The sequence below is a fragment of the Salminus brasiliensis genome, chromosome 12 (genome assembly GCF_030463535.1).
Source record: "Salminus brasiliensis chromosome 12, fSalBra1.hap2, whole genome shotgun sequence".
In the NCBI taxonomy this organism is placed as follows: domain Eukaryota; kingdom Metazoa; phylum Chordata; class Actinopteri; order Characiformes; family Bryconidae; genus Salminus; species Salminus brasiliensis.
The window spans coordinates 23,727,319-23,752,488 of record NC_132889.1 but is presented as its reverse complement, the minus strand read 5'-3'; the positions used below and the strand labels follow the sequence as shown (position 1 = coordinate 23,752,488).

At 37.1% G+C, this 25,170-nt stretch overlaps 1 protein-coding gene across 3 annotated transcripts; it reads right to left on the bottom strand.

The window, feature by feature from the left end:
* Positions 1-647: 647 nt before the first annotated feature.
* pik3r6b (phosphoinositide-3-kinase, regulatory subunit 6b) lies at positions 648-23,661 on the bottom strand. 3 transcript variants are annotated; one of them, XM_072694278.1, is made up of 20 exons: positions 23,610-23,661; positions 16,844-16,933; positions 16,220-16,324; positions 15,070-15,161; positions 14,522-14,590; positions 14,215-14,347; positions 13,223-13,292; positions 10,009-10,192; positions 8,862-9,003; positions 8,681-8,767; positions 6,349-6,763; positions 6,139-6,238; positions 5,930-6,049; positions 5,161-5,271; positions 2,726-2,840; positions 2,569-2,636; positions 2,333-2,423; positions 2,154-2,209; positions 1,947-2,053; positions 648-1,366 (listed from the first exon to the last, which is right to left on the bottom strand). In XM_072694278.1, exons 2-20 carry the CDS (start codon positions 16,854-16,856, stop codon positions 1,216-1,218), a joined length of 2,229 nt encoding a protein of 742 aa, XP_072550379.1. In that variant the 5' UTR covers positions 16,857-16,933; positions 23,610-23,661; the 3' UTR covers positions 648-1,215. The 3 variants fall into 3 exon arrangements, with proteins under 3 accessions (XP_072550379.1, XP_072550377.1, XP_072550378.1); XM_072694276.1 differs by lacking the exon at positions 23,610-23,661 and having other exon boundaries at positions 1,947-2,050; positions 16,844-16,952; XM_072694277.1 differs by lacking the exon at positions 23,610-23,661 and having other exon boundaries at positions 10,009-10,135; positions 16,844-16,952.
* Positions 23,662-25,170: the final 1,509 nt, after the last annotated feature.

Sequence of the window (25,170 nt, the reverse complement as noted above, 5' to 3'; positions counted from 1 at the left end):
GAAAATATGTACACAATCTCTGCAGTGCATGCTTCTGATTCATGTTGTCAGATCCGTTACAATGTATGCCTACGAAAGCATTGTGTTTTGTTTTTATGTTTTGTTTTTAAAATATTTAAAATTCAGCAAATATGTAGAAATCACTGCAGAAAACAGTACATTATTCAAGTTTGTTTCCTGATATATTAACATAATACCATTCATAATCTTTTTAAATAAATGTCTTAAATATGACCGTTCATATGGCTGTAACCTGAGAAGAAATACTTGAGTAATTTTGGGGAATATATATATATATATATAACCTCACAAACATACTGTTAATGGTCAAAAAATGTTGTTAGTCTATTTGATGATCCTGTAAAGTATAATTCTATACTTTAAAAGTCTAGCTGTGTGACTAGCTGCAAAGTTAAGTGCTCAGCCTATAGCATAATATTACACTTAAACTGAACACGAATAGTTATAGAAGTTATAATGAACTAAATGTTTGTGTAAACAGTACATTCCTTTCCATGTTATTTTAAATCCATCAAATCTTTAAGTACATGTATCTGAGTAAATGTAACTAGCTACCAACCAACTCTGCTCTACAACACACCACAACATGTCTTCTTTGTTTTTTGTTACAATTTTATTTTAGAGGCTTTTAATGACTCCCATTTCTTTTCAAGATTAGTAGTAGTGTAAAGTAAAAACCAGCACGGTGTGCTCATTTTAAGCAATGAGCTATGCTTTAGTAATCTTCTACATTGTTAACATCTGGATTAAATCTTCAATCCAGCTGAGACGGGATGTACTTTTGTCATTAAAAAAAAAAAAGACAAATAAAGAAACCCCAAAACTGAGCTAGAGCTCCATCTGCTGGACAAAAAAAACACCACAGAATTACTTCTAACAGCTAACCACTCTGCCAACAATAATAATGCAAGCCTTGGAACTATAATAATGGACTGTACAGTCAGTGTTCATAAACTATGGTCTTTAGTAATCCATCCACTGATAAATGATCCAGAAGACTGTGTACAAACACAGGCAGAAGATCCTAATAAACGTTATAGTTTATATATAAATAAGTTTTTTGTTTAACACCTATATTACAAACCATAGCAAATGTATGCATTGCACACAGTCACACCAAAGAGGTATATGATTTTAGCCAGTGCGTCTCTTTGGCTGCAGAGTTTGTATAAGTGACAGAAGTGTCCATTATTGTCACTGTAACACTCCAGAGAAGGTGTTGATGGGCAAAGAGAAAGTCCTGTTCAGATATCTGCTCAGCCCTGAGTCATCCTCCTCCGCAGCGTGCCTGGACTTGGCTCTTTGAAGACAATATCCCGGGTCCATGCATGGAAACACCTCTATGCTACATGACATTGATCAGAAGTATAAGTATAAGTATCACCATTCCATATCTGTTATGTTAGCAATATGTAATTTTTACCAAATACTTTCAAAATGAAAGAGCCTATATTACATAAGATATGTCTTATAACATAAGATGCAACATATATGTAAACATAAGATATATATATATATATATATATATATATATATATATATATATATATATATATATATATATATATATATATATATATAGCAATAAAGTGTGAGTGTGAAACTCCCTTTAAAGGTTTAACCCATGGAACCCTAGATTTATTATTTAGTTAATAATCCAAAGGTTTAGGCATATCTTGTGGAGTCCCTCAGGGTTCAATTTTGGGGCCTATGAAACTAATGTTGAAGATGTATGAGCTTAGAAACAGGGTCTAAGAACATTCACTGTTTTAAAGAACATTCAGTTGATAAATAAGTTGTTTACCAATTAAAATATTATATTCTCTATTACAAACATGGTTCTTTGTGGAACCAAAAGTGGCATCACTCAAAGAACCATTTGGAGCACCTTTATGTTTACACAATGTACATCTGTGTTTATTTACCTTTGGACATTTTTGAAGGTTCTTTGTGAGTCCTTGTCCAGACATACAGTAAATGTCATTTTCTCCTGGGTTCTGATGGAAATTCTGGTCACTCTGAGTGTAGACTGCTGAAAAACACAGGTTTTTTAGATACAACTGTAGTATAATTCATTAGAAATTCAAGAAAGAAAAGTGATGTGGTATAAGAACAATGTGACTCATCCTTACCACACAGGATCTTGTAGGGCTCGGGTCACGGAAATCTACATTTAGGCTGTCAAGACCTGCAAAAAAAAAAAGATATGAACCCTGGTAAACCTAAAACCTCATGCCAAAATGAAAATATTTAACCTGTCAAACATGTTGTCTTGGCAGTGACAGAAATGGTATTTAATTTGTCATCATACTCTTTGTTCCGTATAAGGGAGTGCGGCAGATCGACACGCCACAAGTTGGCAAAGTCATTCCTCGGTCCACCTCTCGATTGCTTATGGACGCCTGCAGAGATAAAAATAAATAAATAAATAAAAATAAAGGGGCTTTCCACATCCACACACAGCTGAGAATGACTAACACTACTAATAAATAACCACTTGCTCCTAAGAGTTTTAAAGTTTTTACAAGATAACATAACAATAGTCACCTTTCTGTAAATCACTGACACAGTTACTCCAACATCTTCTTGTGTGTATTTCCTGTACCGCACTGATCCTTTAAAAATGAACAGAACTGGTTAGACTGGGATTTAGCCAGACAATTCCAACCCATTTAATGCAGGTAGCATTATTTTATATGCCTACCTTTGAGTGTGTCTTTAAATGTAGCTCTCAAAGGCCTGTATTCAGGGAAGTCAATATCTAGCTGACACACGAAAACCTCCTCCACAGCTTTAGGATCCATGTGAGAGAAGGTGATCTAGAAGCAGAAACAGTGAAGGACATTTAGTTTCGCATTTAAGACCCATGTTTTAGATGTGTGTTTGGATCATTGGACTGTGTGTGCAGGAAAATGGCGTTGGACACATTGACCCTTATTCATCAAAGCAGTGTATAGTCAAATCTGATTGTAAAGTGAGCTTGTGTTGACAGTTTGGTTGTTCATCTGAATTTCACGTCACATTAGTTTGAAGTGTGAGGACAAGTTTAATACAATCCCTGGTAATATCGTTAACAACAAAACATAGGAAGCAATTATTACAATAATACTAATTCTAATGTGAATGTATAATAAAGTAAATTACTGTGGCTGATGGCATTAGATTGCAAACGACATGAACTGTGTTTGTTGACTCAATTTAACCCCTGACAATGTCATTAATTTTTTTAACCAACTCTTCATTATAATAGTTGCTAAGTAACACTGAATCAACAATCATCAATGTGTGGTTTATATCATTTACAGTTGATGCCACACTTGGTCATTATTTTTATTTAGAAGTGGTACACCTACTAATCAAACCACAAAGTACAAAATGTTAATGCAAATGTTAATGCACAGTTAGTATCTAATATAAATGATCCAATCTATTAAATTTGGCATGTGCAAAACATACTCAATATAACTGCTTTATAACTGCTGATTTTTTTGTGGTCTGAGGATCTAATCTTTAATCTAAGCATTTAAGTACAAGGTCTTGTGTGTTTGTGTGGATTTGTTGAATTCCGAAAAGGATTATTTTACCACCTTTCAGTTTGGTCAGTCACCAATTGTGGAAGTTCTCCCACTTAATAAAATGAGAGAGGCCTGTAATTGACATCATAGGTAGACCTCCACTATGAGAGACAAAATGAGAAAAATCGCATTGTCTGATTTTATTTGCAAATAATGGTGGAAAATAAGTATTTGGTCACGTACAAACAAGCAAGATTTCCTGCTGTCACAGACCTGTAACTTCTTCTTTAAAAGGCTTCTCTGTCCTCCACTCATTACCTGTATTAATGGCACCTGTTTGAATTCGTTAACAGTATAAAAGACACCTGCCCACAACCTCAAACAGTCCCACTCCAAACTCCACTATGGTGAAGACCAAAGAGCTGTCGAAGGACACCAGAAACAAAATTGTAGACCTGCACCAGGCTGGAAAGACTGAATCTGCAATAGGCAAGCAGCTTGGAGTGAAGAAATCTACTGTGGGAGTCATAATCAGAAAATGGGAGACCTACAAGACCACTGCTAATCTCCCTCGATCAGGGGCTCCACGCAAGATCTCAGCCCATGGGGTCAAAATGATCACAAGAATGGTGAGCAAAAATCCCAGAACCACACGGGGGGACCTAGTGAATGACCTGCAGAAAGCTGGGACCAACGTTACAAAAGCTACCGTCAGTAACACACTACGCCGCCAGGGACTCAGGGATCTTGCAGTGCCAGACATGTTCCCCTGCTTAAGCCAGTACATATCCGGGCGCGTCTGAAGTTTGCTAGAGAGCATTTGGATGTTCTGGAAGAGTATTGGGAGAATTTCTTATGGTCAGACGAAACCAAAGTAGAACTGTTTGGTACAAACACAACTTGTTGTGTTTGGAGGAGAGTGAATGCTGAGTTGCATGAAAGAATGAATGGGGCCATGTATTGTGAGATTTTGAGTGCAAACCTCCTTCCATCAGCAAGGGCATTGAAGAAGAAATGTGGCTGGGTTTTCAGCATGACAATGATCCCAAGCACACTGCCAGGGCAACAAAGGAGTGGCTTCGTAAAAAACATTTCAAGGTCCTGGAGTGGCCTAGCCAGTCTCCAGATCTCAACCCCATAGAAAACCTTTGGAGGGAGTTGAAAGTCCATGTTGCCCGCCGACAGCCCCAAAACATCACTGCTCTAGAGGAGATCTGCATGGAGGAATGGGCCAACATACCAGCAACGGTGTGTGCCAACCTTGTGAAGACTTACAGAAAATGTTTGACCTCTGTCATTGCCAACAAAGGATATAGAACAAAGTATTGAGATGAACTTTTGTTATTGACCAAATATTTATTTTCCACCATTATTTGCAAATAAATTCTTTAAAAATCAGACAATGTGATTTTCTGAATTTTCTTTCTCATTTTGTCTCTCATAGTTGAGGTCTAACTATGATGTCAATTACAGGCCTCTCTCATCTTTTTAAGTGGGAGAACTTGCACAATTGGTGACTGACTAAATACTTTTTTCCCCACTGTACCTCTCTTCAGCTTCTTTACATTATCCAAAAGAAATTACAAAAGAATGCATTCTATAAATGAAGAAACATCAGTCTGACCTTAACTAAGTAGATGGGGATGCTGATAGGTTGATGCGCTGTGCGGGTGTAGTAAGAAATGATATCCTGAAGAAAAGAGTTTTGCTCTGAAGATCCACCAACATTGGAGTGCTGCAATACAAAGATCACGTACATAAACAGTTTTCGTATTCGTACACATATTATAAAGAGTCAAACTTCAGAGGCACCTTTATATTTAGTATAAACCTTCATATTTATTCTCAACCAACCACAATCAAATTCACACTTTCTGGATGGCACAGATTATCTGGATAGGTTAAAGTTTTTTTTGGGTTTTTTTTTTTTGGAACGATGACAAATAATGAAAAGAAACCATAATGACATAGGAGTAACAAGGCTATTTTTAAAATGTAAGGAGTAGAAAGTACAGGTAATTCCGTGGAAATGTAAGGAGTAGAAGTAAAAAGTCGGCTGAAAAATAATTACTCCAGTGAAGTAGAGATAACCAAACTTTCTACTTAAGGAAGACAACAAAGTATTTGTACTTTGTTACTTGACACCTCTGGTCACCATACTACTTTGGCAACACATGTGAACACTTGGTGTGACCTAGTTTTGTCAATTCCATACACCAAAGTTGTCATCTCATGTAACACAGCACACAGTAATATACAAAGTTGCTGCTTTAGTTGTTTAGCTGGTTTAGTTACAATTAAACTCTAGACTGAAGACATCTCAGTTATGTGCATTCACTGTATTTTTGTTTTTGACCGATCCGACTTTGGGAATGAGCTTAAGTTATAATTACCATTTCAGCTAGTTTCAGGATCATACCTCCCAGACTGTTAATGTTGCAGTCATACCATGGGTCGACTTTTCCCAGAGACGCTGCTATCGTAAGCATGTCTACAAGTCCTGGTACACTGTCCTGAAGCAGAAGATTAGATCATTTTCAGATTTTGTGTTATTTATAGTTATTTATATATATATACTATATACTATTAAATTAGTGGTTACCTGGGCTGGAGAAGTTGTGACAGACTGACTAGCAACTGGGATGTAGTAGGTTTCCAAGTTGACTCTCTTGGTCAGAAAAAGATGCCGTGCCTCCCTCTTTCTGCACACATTAACAACAAGTGTGATTATAATGTAATATTTGAGCATAAAAAGAACCAAATTGTACCAATAATATTCAAAAACATGTAAAGCTTTGTACAACCATCATACCGTATATTATAATAGGCCCTGCCCAGTCTACCCAAAGTGCTATCATCACCCATGACAACAATACGAGCAGTGAAGGATTTCTCTTCTTTAGGCAGGGAGCCTCCACCACCAGCTGTTCCTCCACTTTCCTTAATGGCCTCCATCATTAGAGTCATTCTGTTCCCAGCCCTAGGCCACCTTACACATGCCCTCCTGTAAAACTGCGAGCATTTCTGTTGTTCCTGGACCTCCAACTCAGCAGGGGGCTCCACCATTAAAGAAGCCAATTCATTCAAAGGCAGGTCTCCCTCTATGCCACTGTCCACAGACATAGTGGAGATGACAGAAGCACGTTTAGCAATCTCATCCTCATCTACGTATGTGGAGCTTTGTTCTGCAGGGCTGACCATCAGAGCAAAGTTAACCATCTCGTTCCCTGTTTGGAAAAGTCACAAGTGTTACAAAGGATTTAAGATAAGATAAGATAAGATAAGATAAGATAAGATAAGATAGTCCTTTATTAGTCCAGCAGTGGGGAAATTCTCAGTGTCACAGCAGAAAGGGATAGCAAGACACTCAGTTACAAAAATGTAGATAAATAATTTACACTATATACACAATATAAATAAAAATTTTAAAAAAGCAATAACAATATTATTTACAGCAAATGACTCTTAATTGCACATGGGGGGTATTGCACATAGTATTTTTGCATTGAGGTATCTCTGTTCTATAAACATGAACATGTGTGTGTAGTTAAGTGTGTATGTATGTGGTCCGCTGGGAGCAGTGCTGGTTGTGGAGTCTGACGGCAGCAGGAAGGAAGGACCTGCGATACCGCTCCTTCACACACTTAGGGTGAAGCAGCCTGTCGCTAAAGGAGCTGCCCAGTGCCCAGTCAGAGTCTCATGCATGGGGTGGGAGCTGTTCTCCAGCATGGATGCCAGCTTGGCTGTCATCCTCCTGTCTCCCACCACCTGCACTGGGTCTAAGAAGCACCCCAGGACAGAGCCGGCCCTCTTTAGGAGTTTGTCCAGTCTCTTCTTATCTGCCGTCGAGATGCTACTGCCCCAGCAGACCACTCCATAAAAGATGGCAGATGCCACCACTGTGTCGAAGAAAGTCCTCAGGAGTGCTCCCTACACTCCAAAGGACCTCAGTCTCCTCATCAGGTAGAGTCTGCTCTGGCCTTTCTTGAAGAGTGCAGCAGTGTTGACTGACCACAAATGTCTATACTGCGGTTCACATTCCCTGATTGACTTTTCCCTGATTTTCAATGTCCTCTTTGGGGTTCTCTGACACAACCTTAAAAACCATTCCAGTACACTTCCATTCCAGTAGTCTTTCTTTAACATGTCCTGCAATGTGTGGACCTAGTTTAGCTACCTAAGAAGTAGAGTAAGGTAAACCTCAACCCTGTCACTCCCAACCCTGTTAAATGCATATTTTATAGATTCAGAGATTGACACTGTGAGTGGTAAAATTTGAAGTAGTACAGTAGTGATGCTGTATCAGCAGGCATGTATAACAGATGGGGTTATTTGCCACATAAACCCCGGTAAACATAGCAAATAAAATATTAACCATTGTGAAGTGCTTCTTTGGTATGGCTTATAATATACTTTGTTTTAACGGCATCCCTTGACACTGAATGAGCTCAGCTAGATGATTCCAAATATGTAAATTTTATACCACAGTGCCATAATGCCAATATCTCAAAATCAATTAATTTCAGCTTTGATTAGGTTTTTAAAAAGTCATCTTCTCTCATTCTTTTCTTTTTTTTATTTTTAATTGCATTTTAAAAAGGACTGAAAGAACAACCTTGATACCCAAATTATAGATCGAAATATATCTAATTATATATATATATATATATATATATATATATATATATATATATATATATATATATATATATATATATATATAATCCATGGTCAACAAAACAGTTTTGTAATAAATTAGTGACTGATGGCACATTTTTAAATGGTCAAATGCATGTTTTCTAGATTCAAAGCTGAAAATAAATAAACAAATAAACTGTCTAAATGTCATTCCGATAATAGAATCAACTTTTTACCTTTACTTAACCTTGACTTCAGCTAATATAGTAATGGACCGGCCCTAAGAAGGTGTCAGGAATTCCCCTGAGGGGAAATTCTGAAGTCTAGTCAAAGGTGGGCTTCAGAATGAAATGGTCTGGAACAGCTGTTTTAGTTTGAGAGATGTTTGTTAGATGACCCCTTGTAGAAGTGACAGATCAATGACAGATCTAGTAGCAGAACTAGGGTATTTTCTATCGTCTTGTGACTTAGTGATAACCTTATTAAAGATGATAAACCCAACTTACATATCTCATCGTCCTTTGTCCATGTATGGAAGCTGATGTCAGGACTAGGGAGAGGACTTTCAATCAGATTGCTGGGACTGGACTGAGCTAAATACAAAGAACAGTGCCGACATTGAAGAGTGCCTATAATTGTCAGTTCCTCGCTAAAAATAATAACGACATTAATGACAACTGTTTTTACCTTTGCCTGTAGAGGAGAGGATGTCATGGTAGAGCTGCTGTAATCTTGTGCTGTATTGGTCACTGTCTGAACCTCCATCCTCTATTCTCTCCTCTACAGTAGTCACAACATCCTGGAAGTATTTTTCTATATCACCACATTCCTGCAACATGCAACAGCACGTGTATTAGTACAGTAATCTACATGATTAACTATACCTGCATCTCTGAAAATAGCCATTTAGCAATAGATGCAATTGCACTCTAAAAAATGGAGATGCTTCAAAGGGTTCTTTGAGTGATACCATAGAAGAACCACTTTTGGCAAATATTCATCACTCACACATCTCTGTCTCAAAAAGCGTTTTTCAAGGAACCAAAAGTGGTGCTTCTATGGTAATATTATAAAGACGCATGACAGAAACCTAGGTCCAGGTCTCCAGTGTGAACTGACTCTCCCAGTGCAAGAGGAAGAAACCTTGAGAGGAACCAAGACTCAAAAGAGGAACCCATCCTCTGCTCTAGCAAAACAATACCACTTCAAAAATAATGACAGTTATGCAAATTATGAATACAGGAAGCATTCAGATTAACCAACATAATGCAGTGTGTAATGTTAGGAGCATAACTGAGACTGTCTAAAAAGACACAGACTGAGAATTAAAGCAACATTATGTGATTATGTATTTCTAACTTAAAATATCAGCTTCAAAATCATTTAGATACTATATAGGTAATATATTTGTTATATATAGGGAGAATAGTGAATAGGTTTCCGCACACCTGCCCCTGCAACTTAAGCAGAGCTGCATAAGACATGGTTCTTTCACTTTGGCTGCCGGTTCTGTGTCTCTCAACTTGTAAAATGTCTATGTGCCATATGGGGGGCTTGATGTGTAATTTGTATTTACTGCAGTGGATTAAAAGTGAATTACAATCCCCACCTGTAGGGAAAACCCCGGTGCAAAAATAACAATTCTCGCATACTGCTGCTATAAACCCATGATTAGTATGATTTATGATAAAATACATTTGTGCAAACAGATAAACTGTACTTTTTCATATTTATAGGGAAAGTCTTCGTTATATAAGGTCAGAAACTATAATGCTTTAATAAGTATATTTTTTTACAAATACAAACACACACACACATACACACACATACAGACCTCCAAGGCCTCTGCAAGCTGTTGTCCATGGCAATGTCTCCCCAGTCCAGCCTGCAGGGTGTGCAGTAGGATTCTCCGCTGGTGGTCAACTGTGTCCCATTCAGCAGTGTCACACTTCACATCAGCCCTAACGGCATTTAGCAGAGTCTGAGGAATCACGGCCGGGTCCACAAACACAAACACCCTTTACGAAATACACATAACAGAGATTAGTAACTAACCCTACTTACTAATGGATCAAGTGAAGTTGCTGCTTGTAGCACAATTTTTTTTTTTTAATGTTCATTAACATAGTTGCTTGGTTATAGAGGTATTTAACTTCCTCCCTCTCACACACATACACACTGCCATGGTTTTAAACTTAGGCATACGTAAAGCCTCCCGGCCACAGCAACCAAACCACAGCAGATGCTTAAGCGTACCTTTTTTAGATGGTGACCAAAATATGGTCACCATATAGATATGTGCTCTATATGCATTAGACAGAATTTCAGTATAATGATAACAGTGTCATGTTACTGTTGCCTGTAACTACTATGAGATATATTAATGTTTTGATTTTTAATGGCTTAATAAATTAGTATGTGAGATAAACTGTGATTGTGATAGTATCCAGCCTTTCCAGTAGCTCCGTCTTGCTAAATTTTCTTTGTGATCCATAAAGTATCTATCTATCTATGGTAATTACCAGTAATGGCAATGGTAACCTGACACTGCAGAGACACTAGCCCTTACAAAAAAGAAGTTTACTCAAGTGTGCTATTAGTATACAGTTTTAAACTTTAAATGAATGGGTATATTAAAAGAGAAATGAGATATACTAAACAAAGTTATACTTAACTATAGGCATACTTGGCCTGTACTGATAAATGTACACAAATGTTTAATTGGCCTAAGCTAGTACTTAAGAAGACTATAAATGATTATTCTTTCTTTATAGTTAAAGTTTAGGTATGCTTAGTTTGTAATAAGAATAGTGTGGAATTCATTTAATGAAAGGGACTAAACCTGACATTTTACGTACACAGTGTTGTTAACCCACACAGAAATGGATAAAAATTTGGCTGATTTTGTTCACAGTTCCAAGGTGTAAGAGTGTTGTCACACACTTGACTCATACTGGCCATCTAAAAAAATATCTTACTATTTAGTAGGTCTTGGGATCTTTTGTGCTTGTCATTCCTTCCACTGGCAGTTTTTGTATTAGTTAACTTCAAACATAGTTAAAATATAATTAAAGAAGCGCAGAAATGACTATTATTATATGATATTAAGTTCATTAAAAATGTGAAAATAAAACCTGTTAAACTATTGGAAGTTTGATGAGAGTATACTTATAAATGACATGTCAGCGTTTGCGTCTAGTCGACTCTACATCTTTGAACATTTCTACTTAAGTCCAGCCTTCTCGCTGCCACAATTGGTCTTTATGAATCCATATCTACATGCAAAAACGTGGCAAAGCAGGAAATTATTAAACACAGCCAAACAATGTCACAAATGTAAGTAGACCAGTGGATTACAGAAATGTACATATGTGTTGAGACTGGTATGATTTGTTGAGTTTACATTTGGCTTGGCTAAACTAAGGCTTACTTAAAACCTCCTGCCCACAGCAGCCAAAGCACAGCAGATGCTTGAGTGTACTTTTGAGGTGAGGTAGAAGTAAATAACCAATGAACTAACAGTTTATTGTTAGTAAAGTAAAAGCTCACTTAGTCCACAGTGCAAATGCAGTACAAAAGAAAACTTAGCTGTAAACTTGTTGTGTGCTCATAGTTGTACTCTTACTCTTACACCTAAGGATCAGCTTCAGAGTCATTCAGCTTCTGCAGTTGTGGTAGGGTATGGGAGCTGGCAGGCTCTGCTTACAGCATTGTTTGAAAGAAGATGGCATACTTTAACCCCTTGATGGGCCGCTGGCGGGCCGAAAGTGTTTACAGCCCCTGTAGTCCCTGTAGTTACTGAATAATACACCTTAGTGTGTAATAAACCTAGAAGTGTTAAGTATAACTGCCATGTAACTACAAAAAAGTACTTTATTAAGCAAACTTAATTTCTAAACGTATACTTTTATAAACTAGAGAATGGGCACATTTAGTCTTAAGAAGTATTGTCTTTACTTAACTTCAGTTGAACTTAAGTTTACTTCATAAAATGCTGTTTTGTAGTGACAAGGCAGTGATTTGTGTGTTAAAGTATGCCATCTTGTTTTGAACAGCACTATAAGCAGGATGCGTACCACAACTGCAGACTGCAGTATGAAGACATAAGCCAAATGAGTCACTCTGATCTTATCACTGATGCATATCAGTAAAATGTTTTCACTTCTCGCCTTTGTTGCTCTTTTATGCATCACTTAGCCTAGTTGTATTACTGTTTATGTCGTTTATTTTATGTATAGTATGCTTCAACTTGTCTTTTTCCCCAAATCAACACCTAACCTTGCCCGAGCAGGGCTGAACTTTAGAATGTGAATATTCCTCAGTGTTGTAATGTTTACATCATTTGAAGGACAAAACCTCAGGGACTTTATTTTTAGCTCATATGCTATGAAACATTTGTCACTGAGAAATGTGCCATCTGTTTTTTTTTGGTTCACCAAAAATGAAATGTACGCAGTTTTCCCTCTTACCTCAGAAACAGTCGATCAGGCGAGACATATGTTTGGTGTCTTATGGTTGCCTCTTTAATGTGCTTAGGTAGTTAGCTTTAATATATTGTCACTGTCTAATGAAAAATATGTATCTCCAAAATGGTGACTTCACAGGAAATTCTGAGCTTTGAATAGTAATGTAAATAATATAATTAACAATATAATTATTTAATAATATAATTCATTATTAGTAATAATAAATAATGAATTTTATTAATGTGAAATAAGAGTTTATTCCAAGTACTACAGGTTTCAAATGGACAAACATAGAGATACATGGTTTTCATTGGCCAGCAGTAAAATATATACACATGCACAACAAATAAATTATTATTACTACTACTTTTATTGTATTTTGGTATGGTTTTCAGAAAACCATTTACGTATGAAACCAATAATTTAATAATGTTATTATTTAGTTTTAGGGAGAGTTATATTTTTATTGTACAGGGATATTTTTTCTTGGTCTGCTGATTTACTGTGTAACATTAAATCTTATTAGATTGAAAGGTAGATGGATGAGTGAATGTACCAACCAATGATCATATCTACTGTTACCTTTCTTGAAGAGAGTAGTGTTCATTCTTTAGGCTGTGCTCGGCAATGACTCGCCTTTGATACAAAGCCCCTGCAACCAATCAGAGAGTGCACCTGTTATTCCACCACATGTATGATAATGACATGTTAAAGGAAATATGTTTAACGGAAAGACATTTGACACCATGTTTGGAAACATTTAAAGAACTGACTCATGTTCAGTCTTGACATATTTGTAAGGCTGGACAAGACAAAATATTGTCCATGATCCTATTAAAGCAAATAATATTAATATTGCATTAATTTATTAATGTTTGTTCCTAATGTAGAGTTTCTAGTTTACAATCCTGCAAACACTGCACTGTGTTGTTGTATCCAGTTGAAATTTGACTACCATGCTAATATTAGTTTGTTCATACATGCACAATACAGTGCTGAGGATTTGCAGAAGACCACCAGTATCTAAAGATTCTGATTTAAGATCACATGTTTAAGCATAAACAGACAAGCTGAGGTTCACAGGTGTTAGATTCTTTAAACTATAAAGGTTCTTTGAGTGATGCTATAAAAGAACAACCTTTGGCTCCATAAAGAACTTTGTTTTTAATAGAGGTGTATAAGTGTGAAGAACCTTTAAACTGGTAAAGAATCTTTACACACAAACTTTTAATGGTTCTTCACACTCACACATCTCAACTACAGACATCATTTTAATGGAAGCCAAAGTGGTTCTTCTATGGTTTAAAGAACCAATTGAAGTCCCTTAATTTTAAAGTATGATTGTCACAAGCATGCATTAGCATTTGAATTAAACACAGTGAAGTAACACACCCAGTTTGAGTGGGATTTCAACAATAATATGTAATGCTCGTTTAACTATGCTACAAAATAATGGGATTGTCTGCGTCATACCAAAAACTATTAATGATGAGAAGGAAATAACTGCACATTGAGAACATTCCATTAGTGTACTGATACACATCTAGTTCACTGAAATTCCTGGAACACATTACCTGGTATGTTGAGTTCCATTTTCATGAGTTTAGCATAGTTGAGGCCTATAGAGCAGTAAGGCTCGGGTAGTGTGACTAGCTGTTTCAGACAGACGTAAACCCTTTCTCTCAGGTCTTCTGGAACATAAGCAGACTGCCAAACAATGCAAAATCTGATAAGATACATGTTTACAAGCAAACGCCTGCCTGTTACTGTTAAGTTACTGGAATTGCAACAGAACCTGTTTGCTCAGCCAGTATTTGTTTTTTTGACAGATAGACAAAACCATGCGATTAAAACTTAGTAAACATTGAGATGAAAACTCACTTGAATAACTGTATAGGCCAGTGTATGCAGCAAAGGGATGATACGGAATTTAAGGTCAAACCTCTCAGCCTAAAAAAATTGGTTCATGCTGCATAGTCAGTCTCAGAATATAGTTAAATATTCAAAACATGGTAATCACAAATATTTGATGTCATGACAACACATATTACACACTACAATGCAAATCAGGGGTGGGCAACTCCAGTCCTTGAGGGCCAGATACCATCAAAAGCTCTACCCCACCCATTTAACCTAGTAATGAAGTGATGATTTGAATTAGGTTTGTTTTAGAAGGAAAATTTGCACTGTACAAAACTTTGACCCTGTGTGATCAAGAGTTGGCCACCTCTAATTAAAGGAAATACAGTAGCAGCATATGCTTACAAATTTAGGCTTACATTTAGGCTTAAAAACCTGAAACACTAAATAACATTTTGTTGCTATTTGAGCATTTTACATTTCATTTCTACTGTCATTTAAAAGCTTGTCAGTTAAAATTAAAGGGCAATTTGTTATGACATATAGTAGATGTGAACTTTTGGACTAACCTTTTCAAGCTCCTTAACAAGTACTCTCAACAGAGAGATACTAGTAGAAGGATTATTCTCCACCTTTTTATGCAAGGTCCATCTCAGCATCCCTTGACAGAAAAGCAAATGTTGACCCCTGATCAATTAGTACAGTACATGCTACAACACATTGTTGAGGAAAGAAGTTCTGGACAGTTAGATGAACGCGCAAATCAAATTTAACAGCACCCACGTGCAGTTCCTACATCTTTTTCCATTCAAGTCAACTGAAGTCAACTTTTTGGCCACCAGATTTCATTCACACTTAGTAGACCTGAACCCCGAACATTTCCAGCAATGACTAATGGCTCTCCACAAGCAACACACTATTCTGCAGTTACCACAAATTCCCAGACAGATGAGAATTTAAATATTTGTCTGAAGTGTCTGGAAAGGTTTACAAAGCCATTTCTAAGCTTTCAGACTCTGTCAAACCATAATGACAGACCTTATCCACAAATAGAGAACAGTAGTAAATCTTGATAGAAGTGTGCAGGTCTAACAAACATAAATTTACCAAGTAAGAAAAGTAAAAACATCATAAAAGTCAAACGTAGTGGTGCCAGTATAATGGTGATGGGATGCTTTGCTGCTTTAGGGCTTGAGTGACTTAGACAGAACCATGAATTTTACCCTCTGCCAGAAAATTCTGCAGGAGAATGTCCAGTCATCAGGCCATGATCTTAAGCTCAAGTGCAGTTGGGTTATGCGGAAGGACAATGATCCAATGCAGAAGAACAGGCTTACCTCTGAATAGCTTAAAATAAACAAAATTAAGATTTTGATAGCTTTTTATAATTCCTGACTCATAACCACATTAAGAAGTGGTGGCAGGAAATGCTCTTGCATCAAAGCAAGACTCAAATGCACCTGAATTAAAGCTAATCTACAAAGAGGAGTGAGTCAAAATTCCTCCTTAGTCATAAAAGATTAATCTTGTTCCTTCCCTCTGTAAAGCAAATAATAATTTAAACCTTCTGTTTTCTGTTTCTGGTACATTATTATTATGAGAATTTGAAACTTTTTTAAGTCAAAAATATTCCAAAATAATACCACTATTCAGTTCCGCTGTCTCTTTAATACACCAGCCAACTGACTCCATCATAAAGAGCATAGAATATGACAGTACCTTTATTGGAGGATGAGCCAGCTTGAGTGTCTGTGTCCACTTCTCTGAGGACGGCATGCAAACGGCGATAGAGATTAGACTCTACAGCTGAAGATACAGCACCCACTGCAAAGAGGGTTAATATATGTACATATTACAACACCCCCCAAGAACAATGTCCTGAATAATTTACTGAATAATTAAGCTACATTTAACAAGAGTTTAACAAGAGCTCAGTGTTGATGCATACATTAACACATAGGTAGAGGAAATACATTGGAACAACAGTACATTTTAATTGCTGTTGACCTCCTAGTGAGACCCAGCATCACTCATGTGTCAATGCTAATGCTAATGATTGCTACAACTAGCACAGTGTTACTGATGGCTGTCTAGCTACTTTGTATCTATTACATAACTTTAATTTCTTTTCAACTTATAGTTTAATAGAAATGTACAAATTGCTGTTATCCAAAGGCAAAGTTTTTTCATGGCATACATTTTTATGTTGTAAATAATGCTATCTGTGTTAAAAATATGACATTAACCAATAATTGAATGAATCAAACAATTCAAGATTCGATTAGGCCACTTATTTTTATAAATCTACAGTATAATTTTATCATTTTTATCAATTTACTCTACCTGGTTTCTCCATCAGGGTTCCAAAGCTTAACGGTAGCGGTACATGACATGAAGGACATGAGTGAGATGTTGACACAAATGACTTTGCACCTGTGAACAGACACACACACACACACACACACACACACACACACACACACACACACACACACACAAATGCTTTTGGTTTCAGAGAACCCACATGGGCTACTCATAAGTATGGTGAGTAAATTCTGCAGGCTCTCCAGTTCCTGTGGAAACATGTGTGAGCATCTTCATTAAAGTAACTCAATTGAAAGTGATGCACTAACCTCAAAATACAGAGATAGTAGATGTATTTGGAAATATCAGGGACAAATAAGAGGTAAGAGGGAGCAAATGACGCAGGCAGAAGGGCTTTCACGTCTTGACACAGGAAACTCTGCAGAAGACTGTCATGTGGTGGAGGAGGGGTTATCACAGGACGTTTTTTTTCTCTGAAGTCATGTGAAATGCATGACTCCAAATATGTAGATCACTGGTCAATTTTTTTAATGAAGGTTTTTAATAAAGGAGAACTCTGCAATAACTGCGGTTTTAGATCAAAGTATAAAGTGATTGTAATATGGTGGCCCTGTGCTCTTTCACATGTTTTAAAAATTTTAGAACAATAACTGGAGTTGTAGATGATTCTAAAATAGGTTGGTGGGAACTAGGAAGACTAAGGTTTAATTCCCTGGCTGAATAAGCACACCACGCTACACCAATAAATGTCCTTGGGCAAGACCCTCAATGCTATGTACACACTACATGACTTTCAGATGTGTTGTATAGGTATATAGGTGCACGTTGTATTATTGTACCATTCACAATACACTTCTTCTAATCCGGAATCTTATAGTGGTTGTGGCTTGCCCAATACGACTCAACAAGACTGATAAGTGTCATGGGGTCACAAATTACATGATCTTTTACCTGGAGGAACACACAGACGCATGTTTTTCCAAAAGGGAAGTCTATAAGACAAGCGATGTATGTTGTCTGTGTGCTAATTTGCGGAGAACATACACAAAAGAAAAACTAACTAAATGTATGGGAAAATGACGAAGGAACCTTTTTGGTAGCCATGCCTGAGGATGTTGCATAACTCCGCCCTCTCCTCAAGTGGCTTGCGCTGTCATTGGTCGTAGCTAGTTGCTGCACTAACTTCCAGTCACACTTTTCACACTACCAGATTTAGAGTCGCTGACAAGTCCAGATATTAAATGTGCTAACAAGTCATGGGTTCTCAGATTACACTTTTTAGCAGTTCACACATACCATCCAAGCCATAATTGAATCAATACAATTGTACAATAATTACAATATATTGTTTATCATTTAAGAATTTTATGTTATTGCCAAAACCTTTGAGTATCAAAAAATACAATATTGAGCATATGCTATTGAATAAGCATATGACATGTGATTCAAAATGTTTGAATGGTACTTCAATGGTACATTTAAATTGAATGGTACATACTAGGGGCACTAGGGGCAGTGGTGGCTCAGTGGTTAGAGTGCCGGGATATCGATAACAGGGTTGTGGGTTTGATTCCCAGGCTCAGCAAGCTGCCACTGTTGGGCCCTTGATCAAGGCCCTTTACCCTCTCTGCTCCCCGGGCGCTGGAGTTGGCTGCCCACCGCTCTGTGTGTGTGTGTGTGTGTGTGTGTGTGTGTGTGTGTGTGTGTACTCACTGCTCCTAACACATGTGTGAGTGTGTGTTCACTACCAGATGGGTTAAATGTGGAGGACACATTTCGCTGTACAGTGACAAATACGTGCACCTTTAAATGTTAATATATATGATAACAATATATATTAAAAAATGCTTTTGTAACCTTGTTTTAATATCCATTGCCAAAAACAGCCAGAACAGCCAGAAGCCAGTACAGCTCATGGAAAGAAAACACTGGACCTCAATTACCAACATCTTCCTAAGAATTTTTTTGAATCTATTCTTAAGAGAACAGAAGGTCTATGTCAGATTAAAGATGTGTTTTTAAACTACAGAATTGTTGGCAGCTATGTTTTTATCATGATTTTTTTTCTTATAATATTTCTATTTCTATATATTTCAATATTGTTTTCTTTATATTTTAGTTATATCTTGTTTATCCTTATATTTTATACATTCTTTCCTTGTTTTTTATTCTTTTTTTGTTTGAAGTGATTAAAGTATTTCGCTATTAGTTTTTATGTGTATGACGTGACAAATTATCATTCATCTTGAACAAGCTTGAACTTGATCCCACTGTTCTCATAAATTGCACACAACCCATATAAGAAGAAATTGCTTAATAGTCTTAATAAGATGCTAGGCCACCAAGAGCCACACTGAAAAGCTTACATTTACACTGTGCATCCTGGAAGAGACCACTCCCATCAGGACAGAAATAATAATAATAAGTGCCACACATTAAGAATATGTTAAAGAATGATTCTTCTGATCAGATGTGATGTGATACAGTTCTGCTCACTTTGCATTGACCCCCCCCAGTGACCTGAGGAACAGCTGATCTTGTGACTAATACATGAGTAACACGCTTTATTAATATACACTTTCCACTACAGCCCTATTTGCTGACATCTTTCCTGTAGATCTAAATACATGTGTTACTTTTTCACTGTTCCTTTTGGAATACTCTTTTAACATATTTTTTAAAATATCCTTTTACACGATAAAAAGAAATTTAATCGTGTAAAAGTAAAGGAGCCTCTACTTGACAGGAATTCGTTTTATGTTTCCTCATCCGTTCCCGCTCAAGGAAATAACCTTTTCAGCAATTTGTGTTTGTCCTGCCTGTGACATAATTAATTGTATCATACACTCTTAATAATAAAGGTACTTCAAAAGGTACTTAGAGCAATGCCGTAGAAAAGGGAAACTTTTAATTCTATAAAGAACCATGTTTGTAGAGACAGGAGAGTAGCAGGAACCTTATAAAGATCTAAAAACCTTTACTTGATGTAAAGATTTTTACCATTATAAAGGGTCTTCAAACTCACACATCTCTATTACTAGCATGGTTCTTTTTGGAACCAAAATTGTTTCCTCTATGGCATTGCTCTACACTATTAAAAGTATATTAGCCTTGAGGAAACTTTGGAGGTCCTTTCTTTTGAAACAAGAACCACCTAGGGTGCTTTGAGGACCCATTAAGAAAAGGGTTTTAGAAGAAAAATGTTCTGTGATAAGAGATTCCTCCACAGTTTCAGACTCAAGAATTCTATATCTAACCTCATGATGCCCTTTATTATTAAGAAGTTAGTATATTCATAATTATCATGTATGGTAACTGATTCAGTATCCAAATCACATCTTAGGTACTTTTTACAGAGCACTGAGCTGATATATATTAGTGAGAACTATAAATACAACATGAAGATGTTGTATAACATGTCTCATGCCAAACTCATTTATTGGAGGATGTACATGTTTGTGTCAGATTATTACAATTCTGAAATTTTCTCCAATCTGAATATTTTTACATTTTTTGTACAATTGTCATTTTTTTTGTAAAATGCCAGGCGGTTTTATGTGATGCCCTTTTTGGTTCCCGAGCTTTCATAGTTCTTTAGAGAACCATTGTGTAAGCAAGATGTGAGTGTGAAGAAACCTTTTAAAGTTCAAAGAACAGCTATGTAATGTGAAGGCTTTTGGAAAAACCTTTAAATTGTTAAATTAGTAAACCCTCAAATTTTTGTAAACCCATTAAACTGTTAACCCTAAAAATCAAGCTTGGTCCTGTAGGTACTCAGAATTGGTTAAGAGGAACTCTTTGTGGCACTTTTTTTTTTTAAAGGCAGAATTGTTAATGTTAATGTCTATATGAAATAGCTTAAGGTCAACATCAATTCACAATAGTGGAGACCTGAACCCTATGTGTGCTCAAACAGAACTAATAAAGGGCATAGAATTTGGTAGGGATGATGGGGATCTATTAATATCCAGCGACTAGTGAATTGCAATAATCTTGTTCAAAAATTTAAATACAGCAGCCCATCAGTGTCTAGCTAGTATTTGGTACACAAAGGATAAACAGATTTCTTTCCTTACTACGAGTCTCGCCTCCCTGACCCACATCAAGACTGGCTTTGCTTTTTCTTGCTAACGTGTGAGAGCCTGTTGTTGTAAAAAAGTGCCAAAGCTCTGTCAACTAGATTTACATGTAGGCTGAGCGAGAGACAGCATCCAACAATTGTGTGGCAAAAAAATTTTGTTACAGAACTGGTGGCAACCCTAAACATTTGTGCGTCTGTGTTTGTTTGGCAATTAGCCGAAGTTGGTGAAATGATCAGTCAGGATAGACATTAGCATCAAGTCGAAGTGTAAATCAAATAAAAAGCAATGACTGTTGCCAATGTGTAGAGTGAGTCTATAGAAATGATGCTAATAATATTCAACAAAGCCATAAATATTTTAGCTCACTGTGCATATGGATGCATCAGTGTGTTATTTGGTCAGGTGACAGACATGAGCCGACCAGCCGATCAGACAGAGAAGAGGCAAGTAGAGAGGCAAGGTGACAAATAAAGTCCAATGATGACTGAATTCAGTGTAAAAAGTCAATCCCTGAATAGCGTTTTCAGTCATGAATATGCTTGTTTAGATTAGTATACTGGCACTTATAAAGGGAGTGTACTATGTCAATAAAATGCCTTCAGAGGCCATGAAATTGTGGTTATGTTTATGTAAATGCAATGTGGACCACTTTTACATCCCCACCAATGTCAAAATCAAACCTACATTGGGGACAAATCCTATTTACTTTAAACATTTACGCTGAATGAAAACTGAGTTGAGTATCATTAAATATTAAAAGTATAAATAAATGTGTTGCTATGACACTGACATTTACATTTAAGGCATTTAGCAGATGTTCTTATCCAGAGCAACCCACAGAAGTTTGCTCAGAAAATACCCTTAGCTAGTTTGCATAGACCAATACATACTTTGAAGCTCAGATACTACTAAATACAAAAGTCAGTATAGAGACCACAACACTCAACACTTTGCCTAAGTGAAGACAGCCAGTGACTCTGCCGTTCAGACACCCAGGGGAAGTTCGTTCCACTACTTCGGTGCCAGGACAGAAAAGTCTGGACGCTTGTCTTCCAGAGATCTTAAAGGATAGCAGGTCAAGCCGAGCCGTACTTGAAGCTTGAAGGGCTCTTGGTGCAGCTCAGCTTTTGACCATTGCCAGAGGGGCTGGTCCGTTCTTGGCTTTGTAGGCCAGAGTCAGGGGTTTGAATCTGATGTGGGGCAGCTACAGGAAGCTGGTGAAGAGAACGCAGCAGCAGAAGAGTTACATGGCTGAACTTAGAAACATTGAAGACAACCCGTGCCGCCACATTCAATTGCAAGGGCCTGATGGTGTGCAAAAGAAGACCAGCCAGAAGGGAGCTACAGTAGTCACCTACATAGGTTTATACTTGTTAACTTGTTAACACATAATACAATGCACAAAATAAATACACATTAAAACACTGAACAATTTAGCTCTATAATGCTCCAGGAAGCCTGTATCACTTGGTTTCTATCTATTATGTACAGTATCTCTTGTAGGCACAGCCTACAGTAAAGATAATCTAGACAGCTAGCAACTAAATCTATGAAGTATGTTCTATGATAAGTAATTATATTGCCTCCCATGCCAAGCTAGACAACAGCATTATATCCAGTGTAGAAAGTACTTTACAAAGAACAACCAAAGCTCAGTTTACTAAAGCCGTGATACAATGGCTGTGAGGTATTAAAAAAGTGAAGTGAAATACATCATTGAAACTCCTGGTTCTACATGCAAATAGTGAGTGAAATCTCAGATCTAACATAGAGAGCACAACAAGTGTCTGTACTGTACACCGATAAGTAAGCTACATAGCGTTTATCGTTACACAAACACACTGCAACAGTGTGCATACAGCACAGTAACAATGCATAGTAAGACCAATAATGCTATAGTAAGAGCTGTAACAGTGTGGCCTAATAGAGGTAAAGATGCAACTAATAGAAACAAGATAGGATCACTATGTTGCACAGCCAATAGTAAAAAGTGAACAGGATTCCTTGGCCTCAGAACCACAACAGGCCATGACTCTTAAAGAAGTGGTTTTGCTAACGTGCAATAGTAAGGAGTTACCTTACTATTGCACTGTTAACTTTGACCAAATGTAGAGAAATGGAAAGTACCTCTACCACGATGCATTTATACTTTGTGAGTCTTGTCGATGCAGTCGTTGTTGATGAAAACTTCAAAATTCAAAATTGCAAATTGTGACTTTTTGGAATTTTTGTAAGAAACTCCTGAAAAGGGTTTTTAGATAAAAAAATAAAAATAATAATAATAAAAAGCATTTTTTGCTCTTTAAAGAACATTTTAAGCAGTTGTTTTGAGTATTCTTGAGCAATTGAGGCATCCTATAGATGCACAGATGTAAAATCGCTGAAATTGTTCAAACAAATCAGTTGATTATCAACAGTGTTCGGCTTCAGGTCAATTTTACGATTCGTTTTAAGATCAGGCTTAAACCTCAAGTTGAAGTTGAAGGTCAAGGTTAGGTTCTAGGGCATAGGTTAAAATAATCTGTTACATTCAACTATGAATATTAGTTGAAGTCAAGATAAACATCTACAACAAATCAACAATGCACTCAAAGTAAAAGTGCCACTGTCTCATAACAAAACACCATTTGAAAGATCATTTACCTTTTTTCAAGCGATAATTCCCACCAACATGATGTAGAATACAGAAAGGTGTCACATACTTTTAATGAAGCAGCAAGGTCTAAGTCCAGTCCAACAAGCTTCAAATGCCTTCTTCAACACAACTGCTGGTAAGCAAAGTCTTGCATCGAGGTCACTGTCAGTAAGCAGTCTCTTCCTCATTCAGTTACAGCTACAGTCTGTGTACAGCTAGATGGGTGTATTTCTAGAGGCGGTGGGGGAAGACGTGAATATATCTGCTGTCAATCAAAGTATGTAAGCGACCATACATACCCAGACACACACACATATATACAAACACGTCCACCCTCCGCTTCCTATTCTCTTTTTACAAGGTGCAACAATGGGTTTCCTGTCTTCTAAATGTGTGGGCGTATGTTGCATGGCCTGACATATTTATAGGCTGCAATTAAGCCTTTGCTTTCAAAAGCGATCAGATGTCCCCAAGTTCTCAAGGGCTTTTGAATTTGTAAAACAAGCTGAAGAGCCCCCCAGCCCCCTCCTCCCCAGCTTCTAGCATGCTGAACAAGTGTGTACAAGTGAATTCTACAAATTTATCACTTCAGTTTCTCTTAGGCAGTGTCTGGAAAGTATAAAGTCATTGGTTCATAATGCAAAAGTGTCATTTATATAGTATAAGAGAATAATAGGAATGACAATATTGCATCTTAACACAACATGATACAGTATTATCAGTATTTTAGTTAAAATTAGTATAAATAATCTTAACTAACACAGACCAAAGCAGTTATAGCTTCAGAGCATATGTAAATCAAAAAGATCAAATACAAGGCATCCCCTTTATTATATTACAAGAATGTAATTACTGCAAGAATTACAGCCTATTACAGTTTAATACTACCCAGCTATCATGTCCATGTGGGGCCTGTATGGGTAGCCCAACTGGGAACTGGAAAGTTTTGTCCTCAGGTTCTATGTTGGCCCTACATAAGAATGCCCACCAGAGACAGTGATGGGATCAGGAGGGGTTAAACATGGGCCTCATGTAGCGTATATACTGCACATAGGGCCTAGATGGGACCCATATAAGATTAAGGTGGGCTGTAACAATAGTGCCCATTTGAGACACCTATTCCAATCAGAGCCCATGCCCACCTGGAACCCATCTAGCCCACGCTCCAGCCATGTGAGCCCCACATGAGCATTTTTGGCTGTGTAATGACGAAATAGAAAACCATTAAATGGCATCTATAAAAGGGACTATGACAGCAGTGCCTATTTAACATCTTCTTGTTTAGCTCAGATGACCATGAAAGTCTCCACACCGGTGGCTCTAGCAGCTTAAAGATAAGCAAGAACAAGTGTTCTTCTCCAGGAACGAGTAGTGCTATTTAGAGTAATTGTTTAAAAGGGAGATATCTGCAATAGATCTTATTTGAAAAGTCTGTCATGCTTTTGTCCTGTTTGTGTCCTTCTGCTTCCTACAGTTTCCTTTTGCCCTGTTTTCACCCTTTTCTGCTCAATTTTACTGTGTTTCCTCTTGTTAGTTTGTTTTGTTTGTGTTCTTGTCTCCTTCCTTGTCTCTGCCCTAGCCCCAACTTGACATTAGTGTTCCCACATGTGCCTCCTTTTTAGCCCAGC